Source organism: Salmo trutta, chromosome 38 (assembly GCF_901001165.1).
Source record: "Salmo trutta chromosome 38, fSalTru1.1, whole genome shotgun sequence".
In the NCBI taxonomy this organism is placed as follows: domain Eukaryota; kingdom Metazoa; phylum Chordata; class Actinopteri; order Salmoniformes; family Salmonidae; genus Salmo; species Salmo trutta.
In genome coordinates, this window is record NC_042994.1 from 6,603,281 (window position 1) to 6,617,973 (window position 14,693).

At 41.7% G+C, this 14,693-nt stretch overlaps 1 protein-coding gene across 1 annotated transcript in view; it reads left to right on the forward strand.

The window, feature by feature from the left end:
* Positions 1 to 8,166, forward strand: part of LOC115178185 (activating transcription factor 7-interacting protein 1) — a 37,983-nt gene extending 29,817 nt beyond the window's left edge. Inside the window, exons 13-14 of the mRNA XM_029739249.1 lie at positions 189 to 262; positions 7,153 to 8,166. Of these exons, the coding sequence (XP_029595109.1) occupies positions 189 to 262; positions 7,153 to 7,635 (557 nt within the window). The 3' untranslated portion in view covers positions 7,636 to 8,166. The remainder of the gene's footprint in view (positions 1 to 188; positions 263 to 7,152) is intronic.
* The last annotated feature ends 6,527 nt before the right edge of the window (positions 8,167 to 14,693 follow it).

The following is a 14,693-nucleotide window of genomic DNA, read 5'->3' on the forward strand; positions in this document are numbered from 1 at the left end:
TCTATTAGCCTAGCCATGCCTGTTACCCAATGTGTTTATAAGTCAGCTCTATGTCTGTTTGCTCTGTAAAAGTGGTTCCTAAAGTTTGCATATTGTTTTTTTACTCAAAGAATCTTGTGAACAATGTAGATTTGAGGAGGGGATGCTTATTATGTTATCTAATTTGACATATTGTCCTCTCTTTACAGGCACAACATCAAGAGCATCTCCTCAACAGTCAGTTGGCGGTCCTCATCTGACAGTTCACTACCGCCCCCCTCTGGTGAGTTTGTTAGCGCTGAATCTATTTCACATGTTCATATTTTTCTTTGATTCATTTGAGTTTCTATAAGATTATTTTAATGTGTTAATCTCTCAACATTTTAATGAATACGAAACAAACACAACACAATGAAATACAAATAGGCAGTTCCTTGGCCACCTATATAAAGTAATGACCTTGACCTATAAAGATTATCCTTACTTTTTATATTTAATATAGCATTTGTAAAATAACATTAAAAGTATATTTTCTGTGTTGTACTGAAGGACATGTGTTTTTGTTACAAAGGTTACTACTAGAGGGTGAAAAGGTGAAATCATCAAATGTTTCAGAGAGATTTACTCACTTCATCACATTGATAGAGGGTCTTCTTTGTGATGTCACACACTGTCACATGATTACCATCATGTGATATGCTTTAAAATGGCTTTTTATCTTTGTTATACTGAATGACATTGATGAAGCGCAAAAGTCCGGACAAAAGTTATTCAAGTTTAAAAAAAAAAAATTCCCGATACAGTATGTCGCCCATTACTCTATATATTGTTGCAAACACTAACACACACAAAATAAGATGGCGCCGACAGAGATGGTTGCTTCGCTTCAAGTCCTTAGGAAACTATGCAGTAATTAAGTTTATGTATTATTTCTTACATTGTTAGCCCAGAAAATCTCATGTTATTATATACAGCCGGGAAGAACTATTAGATGTAAGAGCGACATCAATTTACCAACATTACGACCAGGAATACGCCTTTCCCGAAGCGGATCCTTTGTTCGGACCTCCATCCTGGACATTGGATCTAATCCCAGAGGCCGACCCAAAACAACGTCGTCGCTGCAGGAGAGAGGGGCAGACTGAGCGGTCTCCTGGTCAGACTTAGAAGGCGAGCACACCACCCACCGCTTTCGAGCAGATTAGTTGCCAATGTCCAGTCTCTAGACAACAAGATGGACGAAATTAGGGCATCAGTTACCTTCCAGAGAGACAGCAGAGATTTTAACATTCTCTGTTGGAAACATGGCTCTCTTGGGATATGTTGTCAGAGTCGGTACAGCCACCGGGTTTCTTCATGCATCACGCCGACAGAAACAAACCCTCTGTCTGGTAAGAAGAAGGTCGGGGGTGTATGCCTCATAATTAACAACGCATAATAACAACATACAGGAACTAAAGTTATTTTGTTCAACTGACCTAGAATTCATTCAAATCAAATTCCAACTGCATTATCTCCCAAGAGAATTCTCTTTGATTATAGTCACAGCCGTGTATATACCCCCCAAGCAGATACCTCGACAGCCCTGAAAGATCTTCACTGGACTCTATGTAAACTGTAAACCATATATCCTGAGGCTGCATTTATTGTGGGATTTTAACAAAGCTAATTTGAGAACAAGGCTATCTAAATTCTACCAGTACATTGACTGTAGTACCCACTCGAGCAAAACACTGGACAACTGCTACTCTAACTTCCGTGATACATACAAGGCCCTCCCCCACCCTCCCTTCTGCAAATCCAACCACGACTCCATCTTGCTCGTACCGTCCAATAGCAGAACCTCAAACAGGATGTACCCGTGACGTGAAATATTCAACGCTGGTCTGACCAATTGGAATCCACACGTCAAGATTGTTTTGATCACGTGGGCTGGAAAATGTTCCGGGAAGCTTCAGACAATAACATCGATTTATACACTGACTCGGTGAATGAATTTATTAGGAAGTGCTTTGGAGATGTTGTACCCACTGTGACTATTAAAACCTACCCCAATCAGAAACCATGGATAGATGGCGGCATTCGCGCAAAACGCATTCAACCATAGAAAGAGATTGGGGAATATGGCCGAATATAAACAGTGTGGTTATTCCCTCCGCAAGGCAATTAAACAAGTGAAATGTCGGTATAGGGACAAAATGGAGTCGCAGTTCAACGGCCCAGACACAAGACGTATGGAGCAGGATCTACAGGCAATTACGGACTACAAAAAGAAAACCAGCTACGTCACAGACACCGACGTCTTGCTTCCAGACAAGCTAAACACCTTCTTTGCCCGCTTTGAGGATAATACAGTGCCACCGAATCGGCCCGCTACCAAGGACTGCGGGCCCCCCCTCTCCTTCTCCGTGGCTGACGTAAGACATTTAAATGTGTTAACCCTCGGAAGGCTGCTGGCCCAGATTCATATTCCATCCCTTTACATTTGTGTGTATAAGGTAGTTGTTGTGAATTTGTTATATTACTTGTTAGATATTACTGCACGGTCGGAACTAGAAGCACAAGCATTTTGCTACACTCGCATTAACATCTGTGTATGTGACCAGATTTGATTTGAATTGTGCTATGGGTGTTCATTTATATTTTTACAATGAATTTCTACATTTTAAAAACACTTTTGTCATTAGAATTTTAACCCAGACAGTTACACTGAAGGACATTTTGACACTTTGGAGCTCAATAACTCCCTTAATTTAATAGTTTGCAACACAAATATTTCTGGGTCAAAAGAATGGTAAGAGTGATTTAATATTATATTTATACATATTTATGTTATGTTAAGTGAATGGCCTTCGGACACCAAATTTACACGTCTCGTCTTTGCCCCAAATATGTTTATGTATGAAATCCGTCCTTCAGTATCACGCTTTTGTCCTTCAGCACAACAAAAGTTTCATGTTATACCGCAATGTCACCCGTTATGCTGAATGACAGTAGCTTTGTTATCCCATGTTTTCACTAGTTTACTAAATGTAATCATGCAATTCATATTTACTTGTTGTATGAATACTGAATATGATCATTTTAAACTATTTTATGGCATTTTAAGGTATTTCAAGGAACATTATCTTTATACTGTAGATGCCATTGTCTAAAAAGGAGAGGGCTGCACGGCACAGACAAAAGATTAACGCAGATCCAGTTGCTAGGGAGGAAAGACTAGCCAGAAGAAAAGCAAGGTATTGTTTTCATGGCTTCATGTTACTGTCAGCAACAGAATAGGATATAATAGGATATAAAGCTGGGTGGATAACACTTAACATTAAGTTGCGCTATTACACTGTAGTTAATGTTTTATTGCACTGCAGTTAAGGTATAACTGATTAATTATATTAGTTAATATAATATTACACACATACACAAATATGGATTAAAAATGGATTATGAATTATAAGTTAAATGCTGCTTCACATTTGGGGCACTTTATGAAAAATTGAGACTGTAGAAGTTTGAATTGAAGTAGTTTGATGGGCATTTTATCTATCTATTTTGTGTAGGGATTTTGAAATTGCATTTGTGTATCTGCATTGAATAGAAATTTACCAGTTACAGTGTAACAATGCATAATACTTAACTCTCATGTAATAATGCAACTTAATGCAATGTAAAGTGTTTGCCGCAGGCTCAAATTATAGTAAAGTGATTATTATTAACATTAGCAGTGAAATAGTAACAAAACATGTTTGGGAGAGGGAGTTAATTTAACTTTTAAACTTTAAGTGTTATCATTGTATAGCCTACTATTAATAGACTACTAATAACATTTAATGGATGTGAATACTATTCTGTGCCAGTGTCATAACTATAACATTTTCGTTTTTTAGCTATCAGAGAAGAAAGAAGGATGTCAATCCTGATCATCCACCGATCCATACAATGACACCATCTGATGCTGAAAAAAAGAGGGAAAAATGGAGATTAAATCAGAGGAGGCGGCGTGAAAAAAAAATTAACAAATTATTGTGGTAATGAACTTAACTCCAGTGTCCACTGAAGGAAACAATTTTGAGCAGCCCCCTGAACAACTTGTACAACATGAACATGCACCTCCAGAGCTGGAGCAACCATCTGAATCCTTGACTCCAGAACTAGAACAATCCCTTGAGCCTCAATCTCAAACACTGGAGCAACTACTTGCTTCCTCTACTCCAGAAAAAGTGAAAAGAGTATCAAAGTGTTGCAAGCGGCTGCAAAGGGAAAAACGAGAACTAAAGAAGAAAATTCTCCAACTGGAAATGCAACTAAAACAATCGCAACAAAAAAGTGACAAACTACAAAAGGGCATGCAGAGTTCAAATGCAATCTAACTGAAAAATACATGTCTTTAGTGAGGAAAACACATGTCATTGCATTTCTCAGTAGAGATGAAAATAGTTGCCTTTTCTCAGGGAAGAAAGACCCGGTCACGCAAAAGAAGGTTCAGGGGCGCATACTCTTGAAATCTCTAAAAGAACTCCATGCAGGTGTACAATTCAGAGGTGGATGGGACACTCTCGCTGTCATACAGACAGTTTTTACAACTGTGGCCATTTTACATTACAGAGCCGAAGGCACATGACCACAACACCTGTGCGTGTCTCGATCACGAGAATGTGACACTTCTAGTTGACAGGTTGAGCCAAAGCGGGTTGCTGAAAACCTCAAGCGTTTCCGAGTTACTGTCTTCCATTGTCTATGATCTCAAGAACAAGCAGTGCATGTACTGTGTTTGTGCAAAGTTATGCTACGATGAAATAGAGCTGGCCCTACCTGCAGAGAATGTACCAATTTCATGGCAACAGTGGCAAAGGGAGAAATCAAGCAATGGAGAAAGGTCATTGTCAAATTTTGTGAGAAAAAAAACAGACTGGCACGTGGCTCGATCTGGTTAAAAACTTAAACGAGTAACTGGATGCTCTTGCGTGGCACCAGTTTAACTGGCTGCACCAAGTTGAGCAGTGCCGAAACTTAAAAGACACACTTAAAGAACACGAGGTTGTAATCCACATGGACTTTTCTGAAAATGATGCGTGTCAGCTGTATACAGAGGTACAGGCTTTTCATTTTGGGGGTCGGCCGTAAGAAGGCAACTATACACACAAGTGTTGTGTACACATCACAGGAATGCCAACCCTATGCCTCCATTTCAGAGTCCCTCCGGCATGACGAGCGTGCCGTGTGGGCTCATCTGAAGCCTGTCTTGGATGATAGGAAGGGAAAAAAACATCCCCGACCACACTACATGCATGAGTGATGGCCCCATCACGCAATATAGAAATAAAAATAATTTCCACCTAATGAGCACGGTGCCATTTCTCATGGGTTTCAAAGAGGTAACGTGGAATTTTTCTGAAAAGTTCTATTAAACGTTGTGCAGATGAGTTTGTCAAAAAGGGCGGTGACCTCCAGAGCCCAAAGGAGCTCTACACCATGCTGGAGAAAACGCAGTCAAGCGTAAAGTACTTCTGGATTGACATCGGGAGGTGTCCTGCTTCTGCTCCCGAGCAGGTATCTCCTGTGAGTGCAATGCTCCAACAAAGGTGGACTTTCAGAACCAAAATGCAGATGCAGAAGACAACCTGTCCACAATGGTGAAACCACCAGAGGACTTAAAAGGAAAGTTCATAATAGTCAATTACGATTACCAGCCATTTGTTGGCCAAGTTTTGAAGGTTGTGGGAGAGGAGATGTAAATCAGTTGCTTGCAATAAGCAACCAAAATAAATAATTAATTGCGTGCCCCCAAGTTAAGGACATCACATACTACTTCAAGTCAGATGTCCAAGCAGTAATCTCCGAACTAGACCCGTGTACTACAAAACGAAGGAATTCAAAACTCTGCAACTCTGACTGGGAAAAGTTTACAGAGCTTTATTAGTCCAAATTCCAAGTTACACACCAGTTAGGCTACAGAATACTACATAGGCCTACACAAGAAAATGACATACACAAGCAATCTAAAAATAAATCCATATTTTAAAGATGTTATTGAATGATTAGTTCAGTTTGAGAACATTGATGAGTTCCATTTGATGTTCAAATAATGGATTTGGTTAATATTCTGATGTTCAGAATACTGAAATGTTTTGTCTTGATGTTGGTGGAATAATTGTTTATGCATTTTCTTTCAAATGCCTGATGTAATGTCATGACGTTACTTTGAGAAAGATATCCACTGTTTCATGAGGATTTAAAGCAAAACTACAGTTTTTTTCCCCCCAATGTTTATGGAATGTTTTTTAATTAATGCTTTGTTTGAAATGTTCAATGCTGATTTAATCCTATGTGAATTAAATTGTATATCATGTGTCAGTTAAACTATGTTGTATAGTAAAACCCATGTTCTTTATGTGTGTGGCGTATGAGTCATTTCTCTCTCTCTCTAGTATGGAAGAGATTTAAGTTCAGCAAGCCTGCACATTTTAAACATCTTATCCTGTTTTTTACACAGTTTTATAACAAAAAATAGCTAAAAGAAAAATATTATTGCTGCTACTAATAATAGTTCATAGGATCATTATTGTTGTTGCTGAAGGATCACATTTAATCAATATTTGTGGGCCATAGTGATGTCATTCAGGGTAACAGAATATTGTCATACAGTATAACACCAGTATTTTCTTAAAATACAATAACTTGCTTTTGTTGACTCAGAGAGACAAAAACAAATCTTAAAGGATGAAGTGAAAGATGTTTTCATAGATTTTAGTTTTTTTTCAGTGTAAGGCAGGAAGTAAAATTTTTTTTACAAAAATTGAGTTGTACTAGTGACACATCAAATATGTGGTATTCAAAATAAAAGTGTCATTTTTTCTGGGTAGTTATATTTCTGCCAGTCTAAGCATGGATATATAACCTTGTGATTATGAAAAAACAGTGTTATACTGAATGACATTTTACTAGGGTACATTCATAGTAATTATTGGCTTTATTCTGCAATATAAATAATATAAGGGCATAGGTGACACTCCAATGAACATTAAAAAGACTTAGGGAATTGTAATTGCTGTTTTATTTTTTTGCTACTTTGAAAACCTATATATTTTTATTTTTCAAAGGCTATACATTTGTGATATGTTTCCCTGCATATTTCTTGCCCTAATTAATTTCCATCTCCTCTCGTTTCCCTCCAAGGACTCCCCATCCAAAGCACGCATGGGAAACAATACCACTCCAACCAAGCCCCCCCCTGTCACCCTGCCCCCGTTACCCTTGGCTCCCCTGCCTCCTGGCCGGCTACCCATGGAGGCCAACCAGACCACGCCCCCCCAGCAGCCCCAGCTGAAGTTGGCCAGGGTGCAAAACCAGAATGGCATCGTCCTGTCCTGGTGTGTGGCAGAGACTGACCTGACCTGTGCAGGGGTGGAAAGCTACCACCTGTACGCGTACCACCAGGACAACGCTGGGTCGGCTGGTAATGGCCCTGGAGCGGGGCAGCACTGGAAGAAGATCGGGGAGGTGAAGGCACTGCCACTGCCCATGGCCTGTACCCTCACCCAATTTGTCTCTGGATCTACGTATTACTTTGCTGTCCGGGCCCGGGATGTGTACGGGCGCTTCGGGACTTTCTGTGAGCCGCAGTGCACTGACGTCATCAGCGCGACGACTCCTAGCTGAGCCAACCAGGAAGGGAAAAGGCATTTCATGTGACAGGAAGTTGATAGCATTCCACCTGCTTCTTTTTTAAGGTGTTCTGGAGGACCCTGACTAAGATTGCTTTAGTGTTAACACTTGTGAACGTACACAAACACACCATGAGAAAACACCTAAATGTACACTGTTGGACTCCAGACTACTCTGATTGGAGAAAGGATATGGCAACGGTTATCGTTGTGCCTATCATTGTATATTCTTTGTGAGTTAAGCTATTGTACATAAGTGAATTGTTCCCCATGGCAGGTCAGATATTTATATGTTGACTTCTGTTACCCTTGTCCAGATGTTTTTATTATAATTTTTTTTTTTTGGCTTTATAAAAAAATAAGTGAAAGAAAATACATTTTAACTTTCACAGAAATTGCACAGGAATGCAAATTCGTTGTTAGAACTTAAATGATGTTAGAAAGATGATAGTAATTTTGTATGTATTGTCTGGTAACCAGACTTAATAGGAATGACGAATTCAATAAAACGTTTTATTGGAAAGTGTTTAATCTGTGAGATTAATTTTGTTAGCCTATGTTTACACAGCTGTCCCCATAGCCAATCTTGTCTGTTTTACATGTGACCCATATCAGATTTGCTCGTTCTCACTGATGTAGCCTCTGAAATAGCGTGCAGACGCAATGCTTATTTACTGCCACAGTTCCTTTACATTTTTGGGTGATTATCTTGTCAGCATTGAAATTGTATATGAATTGAGAATCACATACGAATGTGGTAAGAATCGGAACAGATTCCATGTTTTTGATGATGTATACACAATTGGGAAAAGGTCAGATATGAATCGGATATGCCCATACATAAGAATTTGTTGTGCTGTGTTAACAAGGCAGATTTCATGGCTGCGTTTACACAGGCAGCCCAATTGTGTCAATTATTTGCAAAAAAGCTGATCTGATTGGTCAAAAAAAACTATTAGTGGAAAAATATCAGAATTGGTCTGCCTGTGTAAACGCAGCCATGGAATCTGATCTTTTGACTTCCAATTTATACCACCTCTATATGTGGATCTCAATCCTGATACAAACCATATCCTCCATATGCGACCTCTGTCTGGACGCTCAGATTCTTTTGATCTGAAGTGTTCTTTTTTGCACATGACCTGCTATTATGACAACCACCCCAAAATGTAAAGGAACAGTGACAGGAAATGAGCATTGCATCTGTGTGCTATCCAGGATCCTTGGGACTACTCCAGAGGCTACATCACTTTCAATGCTCAAATCAGATGTGGGTCACATGTAAAACTGAGTGGACAAAAAAGAAAAACTATTGGATGTAGAAGGAAAGTCAGATTCGGGTTTTTAGAGTGGCTGTTTAAACACAGCCTTCGTGTCATAGCTTTATGTAGTGTACTGAAGTAGTCATTGATTGCTTTTATTACAGACCATTATGCAGTCAATTGATTCAGTATTAGTCAATGTTGCAAGGAATTACTTGCATTGCAGACCAATATTCATGTTTCTTTCTCTCCAGCCAACAATCTGACATTAGGCTACCCAATCTTATGGCACCTGGAGGTACTTTTATAGAAGTTTCCTGTCAGCAGCTGAAGAGATCTGGAGGGTGGCAGCCATTCAGAAACGCACCAATAAAGCTGTCATTATCCAACACTGACACCAGCTTCCATGACCATCCCTCTCCACACATGATTTACAAGAGTAGCACTTAAGGTATGAAAGGCTGACACTTATGTGTTTCCCCCCTATTGTCCTGTATATGAACATGTGCTATGAATAAAGCACTGCACAACATGAGGATGTTCTATTCCAGAAGCATGATAAGATTCCACAGCTGGTGCTTTGGAGTGCTCAAAGAATTCTCAGAAGCTGTGAAGTAGAGAGGTCAGGAATAAGGTGTATATTAGGTTTTATACTTGTAAGCCTAGCTGATCTGATTGGTCAAAAGACCAATTAGTGTCAAAAGATCAGAATTGGGCTGCCTGTGTAAAGGCAGCCATAGATGGAGATCCATCTTAAATTTGCAAGAGGAAAAATGAGTCAATTACATAGGAAAAACTTGACCTACATTTTGACTGCAATCTTCTCATCAACTTCTTCAAAGCTAAACTGTCAGAATTCCTGCCATGATGTGCCTACTAAGTAAAACAGCAAAAGCACAAAGCACTTTTAGATTGATTCCACACAAGCTTCTGGTGCAAAATTGTGCTTGGGAGCTTACGGATGTTGTAGTAAATTGATTCAGAAAACCTAATAATGACATTGTTTTCATTTCCCTTCGTCAACATCTTCAGTAAATATAGCTAGGTAAGTTAGTATTTCCATGATACTGGTGAGTTTACCTCGTTTACTGCATGTGTAGAGCACACGTTTTCAGAAGTAATTAGACTGTTTCTCCTTTTGATCTTCCGTTATTCCAAAATATCTTTATAATACAGTCCATGAGTACAGCAAAACACTAGCCTTATGTTGTCATTTTCACCTTATGGTTTGACTTTTATTTCCAAGAGAGGAATTCCTCAAATGATGGTGTGTTCTCACCATTTAGGCCCATAGGCTACTTTGCCATGTCCAGTTTTCTTACTCCAGATCGTCAATGTTGTTCATCAAATGTTTTATTTATTTATTGAAACAGAGGCGTCTTGCCCATAGAGGGCACAGGGGCACGTGCCCCCTCAGATCTTTCCTGTTTTAAAATGTTTCAATTAAAAAATGAATACAAATATGTTTTTGTAAATTTCGTTGTTGTTGTTTCTCTGTAATACTCTGTAATATAATTTTATGAAGATGGCTTCAGCTAGCCCAGATAAGTCCCCAATCTCTCAACCTCTTGACAAGCTACCAAGAAGCCATTTCAGGCAATCAATCGAGTTAGAGTAACTATCTTGTCTAACTATTTGTATTTATTTTATTTATTTATTTCACCTTTATTTAACCAGGTAGGCTAGTTGAGAACAAGTTCTCATTTGCAACTGCGACCTGGCCAAGATAAAGCGTAGCAATTCGACAAATACAACAACACAGAGTTACACATGGAATAAACAAAACAGACAGTCAATAATACAGTAGAACAAAAGAAAACAAAAAGTATATATACAGTGAGTGCAAATGAGGTAGGTTAAGGCAATAAATAGGCCATGGTGGCGAAGTAATTACAATATAGCAATTAAACACTGGAATGGTAGATGTGCAGAAGATGAATGTGCAAATAGAGATACTTGGGTGCAAAGGAGCAAGATAAATAAATAAATACAGTATGGGGATGAGGTAGGTAGATAGATGGGCTGTTTACAGATGGGCTATGTACAGGTGCAGTGATCTGTGAGCTGCTCTGACAGCTGGTGCTTAAAGCTAGTGAGGGAGATATGAGTCTCCGGCTTCAGAGATTTTTGCAGTTCGTTCCAGTCATTGGCAGCAGAGAACTGGAAGGAAAGATGACCAAAGGAGGAATTGGCTTTGGGGGTGACCAGTGAGATATACCTGCTGGAGCACGTGCTACGAGTGGGTGCTGCTATGGTGACCAGTGAGCTGAGATAAGGCGGGGATTTACCTAGCAGAGACTTGTAGATAACCTGTAGCCAGTGGGTTTGGCAACGAGTATGAAGCGAGGGCCAACCAACAAGAGCGTACAGGACGCAATGGTGGGTAGTGTATGGGGCTTTGGTGACAAAACGGATGGCACTGTGATAGACTGCATCCAGTTTGTTGAGTAGAGTGTTGGAGGCTATTTTATAGATGACGTCACCGAAGTCGAGGCTCGGTAGGATGGTCAGTTTTACGAGTTTATGTTTGGCAGCATGAGTGAAGGATGCTTTGTTGCGATATAGGAAGCCGATTCTAGATTTGATTTTGGATTGGAGATGCTTAATGTGAGTCTGGAAGGAGAGTTTACAGTCTAACCAGACACCCAGGTATTTGTAGTTGTCCACGTATTCTAAGTCAGAGCCGTCCAGAGTAGTGATGCTGGACGGGCGAGCAGGTGCGGGCAGTGATCGATTGAATAGCATGCATTTAGTTTTACTTGTGTTTAAGAGCAGTTGGAGGCCACGGAAGGAGAGTTGTATGGCATTGAAGCTCGTCTGGAGGTTAGTTAACACAGTGTCCAAAGAGGGGCCAGAAGTATACAGAATGGTGTTGTCTGCATAGAGGTGGATCAGAGAATCACCAGCAGCAAGAGTGACATCATTGATGTATACAGAGAAGAGAGTCGGCCCAAGAATTGAACCCTGTGGCACACCCATAGAGACTGCCAGAGGTCCAGACAACAAGCCCTCCGATTTGACACACTGAACTCTATCAGAGAAGAAGTTGGTGAACCAGGCGAGGCAGTCATTTGAGAAACCAAGGCTGTTTGGTCTGACGATAAGAATGTGGTGACAGAGTCGAAAGCCTTGACCAGGTCGATGAATACGGCTGCACGGTAATGTCTCTTATCGATGCCAGTTATGATGTCGTTTAGGACCTTGAGCGTGGCTGAGGTGCACCCATGACCAGCTCTGAAACCAGATTACATAGCGGAGAAGGTAGGTTTTGGCCTTTCTAGGGAGTTTTTCCTAGCCACCGTGCTTCTACACCTGCATTGCTTGCTGTTTGGGGTTTTAGGCTGGGGTTCTGTACAGCACTTTGAGATATCAGCTGATGTAAGAAGGGCTATATAAATACATTTGATTTGATTTGATTTGAAGGTACGTTGGGATTCGAAATGGTCGGTAATCTGTTTGTTACGTTGGCTTTCGAAGACCTTAGAAAGGCAGGGTAGGATAGATATAGGTCTGTAATAGTTTGGGTCTAGAGTGTCTCCCCCTTTGAAGAGGGGGATGATCGCGGCAGCTTTCCAATCTTTGGGAATCTCAGACAATACGAAAGAGAGGTTGAACAGGCTAGTAATAGGGTTTGCAAAAATATCGGCAGATAATTTTAGAAAGAGAGGGTCCAGATTGTCTAACCCGGCTGATTTGTATGGGTCCAGATGCTGCAGCTCTTTCAGAACATCAACTATCTGCATTTGGGTGAAGGAGAAATGGTGGGGGCTTTGGCGGGTTGCTGTGGGGGGTGCCGGGCAGTTGACCGGGGTAAGGGTAGCTAGGTGGAAAGCATGGCCAGCCGTAGAGAAATGCTTATTGAAATTCTCAATTATAGTGGATTTATCGGTGGTAACAGTGTTTCCTAGCCTCAGAGCAGTGGGTAGCTGGGAGGAGGTGCTCTTATTCTCCATGGACTTTATAGTGTCCCAGAACTATTTTGAGTTAGTACTACAGGATGCACATTTTTGTTTGAATTCGATGCTAATGCAGAATGCCACAGGATGTTTTTGTGCTGGTCAAGGGCAGACAGGTCTGGAGTGAACCAAGGACTATATCTATTCCTAGTTCTACATTTTTTTGAGTTGGGCATGCTTATTTAAGATGGTGAGGAAGGCACTTTTAAAGAATAGCCAGGCATCATCTACTGACAGGATGAGGTCAATGTCATTCCAGGATACCCCGGCCAGGTCGATTAGAAAGGCCTGCTCGCAGAAGTGTTTTAGGGAGCGTTTGACAGTGATGAGGGGTGGTCGTTGGTCGCAGACCCATTACGGATGCAGGCAATGAGGCAGTGATCGCTGAGATCTTGATTGAAAACAGCAGAGGTGTATTTGGAGGGCGAGTTAGTTAGGATGACATCTATGAGGGTGCCCGTGTTTACGGATTTGTGGTTGTACTTGGTAGGTTCATTGATAATTTGTGTGAGATTGAGGGCATCAAGCTTAGATTGTAGGATGGCCGGGGTGTTAAGCATGTCCCAGTTTAGGTCACCTAGTAGTGTAACCGATGTAAAATGGCTAGTTAGTTAGCGGTGGTGCGCGCTAATAGCGTTTCAATCAGTGACGTCACTCGCTCTGAGACTTGAAGTAGGCTTTCCCCTTGCGTTGCAAGGGCCGCGGCTTTTGTGGAGCGATGGGTAACGATGCTTCGTGGGGTGTCAGTTGTTGATGTGTGCAAGGGTCCCTGGTTCGAGCCCGTGTTGGGGCGAAGAGAGGGACGGAACCTACACTGTTACATTGATGCTGTTGACCCGGATCATTGGTTGCTGCGGAAAAGAAGGAGGTCAAAGGGGGGGTGAGTGTAACCGATGTGAAATGGCTAGTTAGTTAGCGGTGGTGCGCGCTAATAGCGTTTCAATCAGTGACGTCACTCGCTCTGAGACTTGAAGTAGGCTTTCCCCTTGCGTTGCAAGGGCCGCGGCTTTTGTGGAGCGATGGGTAACGATGCTTCGTGGGGTGTCAGTTGTTGATGTGTGCAAGGGTCCCTGGTTCGAGCCCGGGTTGGGGCGAAGAGAGGGACGGAACCTACACTGTTACAGTAGCACGAGCTCAGAAGATAGATGGGGGGCAATCAATTCACATATGGTATTGAGGGCACAGCTGGGGGCAGAGGGAGGTCTATAGCAAGCGACAACAGTGAGAGACTTGTTTCTGGAAAGGTGAATTTTTAGAAGTAGAAGCTCGAATTGTTTGGGTACAGACTTGGATAGTAATGCAGAACTCTGCAGGCTATCTTTGCAGAACTCTGGCAAGCTAGCAGTTAGCAGACCGGGTTAGCAAGCAAGCAGTTGGCAGACATGGGCTAGCAGTTAGCAGACCGGGGCAGGCAAGCTAGCAGTTAGCAGACCGGGGCAAGCAAGCTAGCAGTTAACAGACCGGGGCTAGTAAGTTAACCTTTGGGGGACGTCGCGATGGGGGTAAGTCTGTTTTTGCCTCTTCATGCGGTGACCGCGATAGACCAGTCGTGGAATTAGTAGGGTTCCAAGTAGCTCTAGGTAGCTAGTAGGCCGTGGTTAGCAGAATGGGCCTTCAGCGGACGTCGCGCCTGAGGGGCCTGTTGGAATCCTCGGGCAGATTATGTCGTTATTCTAGTCGTAGAGGATCGGCGGGGTTCCGTGCCCCGTACCGGCAGTAGAAGGGTCCGGATAGTGCAGCCCAGGAGTGGGCTTTGGTGGTAGCACAGGAGCCCTGGCCGGGCTAGCTTCAGGCTAAGTGGTGCTTGCTCCGGGATGGAAACGCTAGCCAGGAGT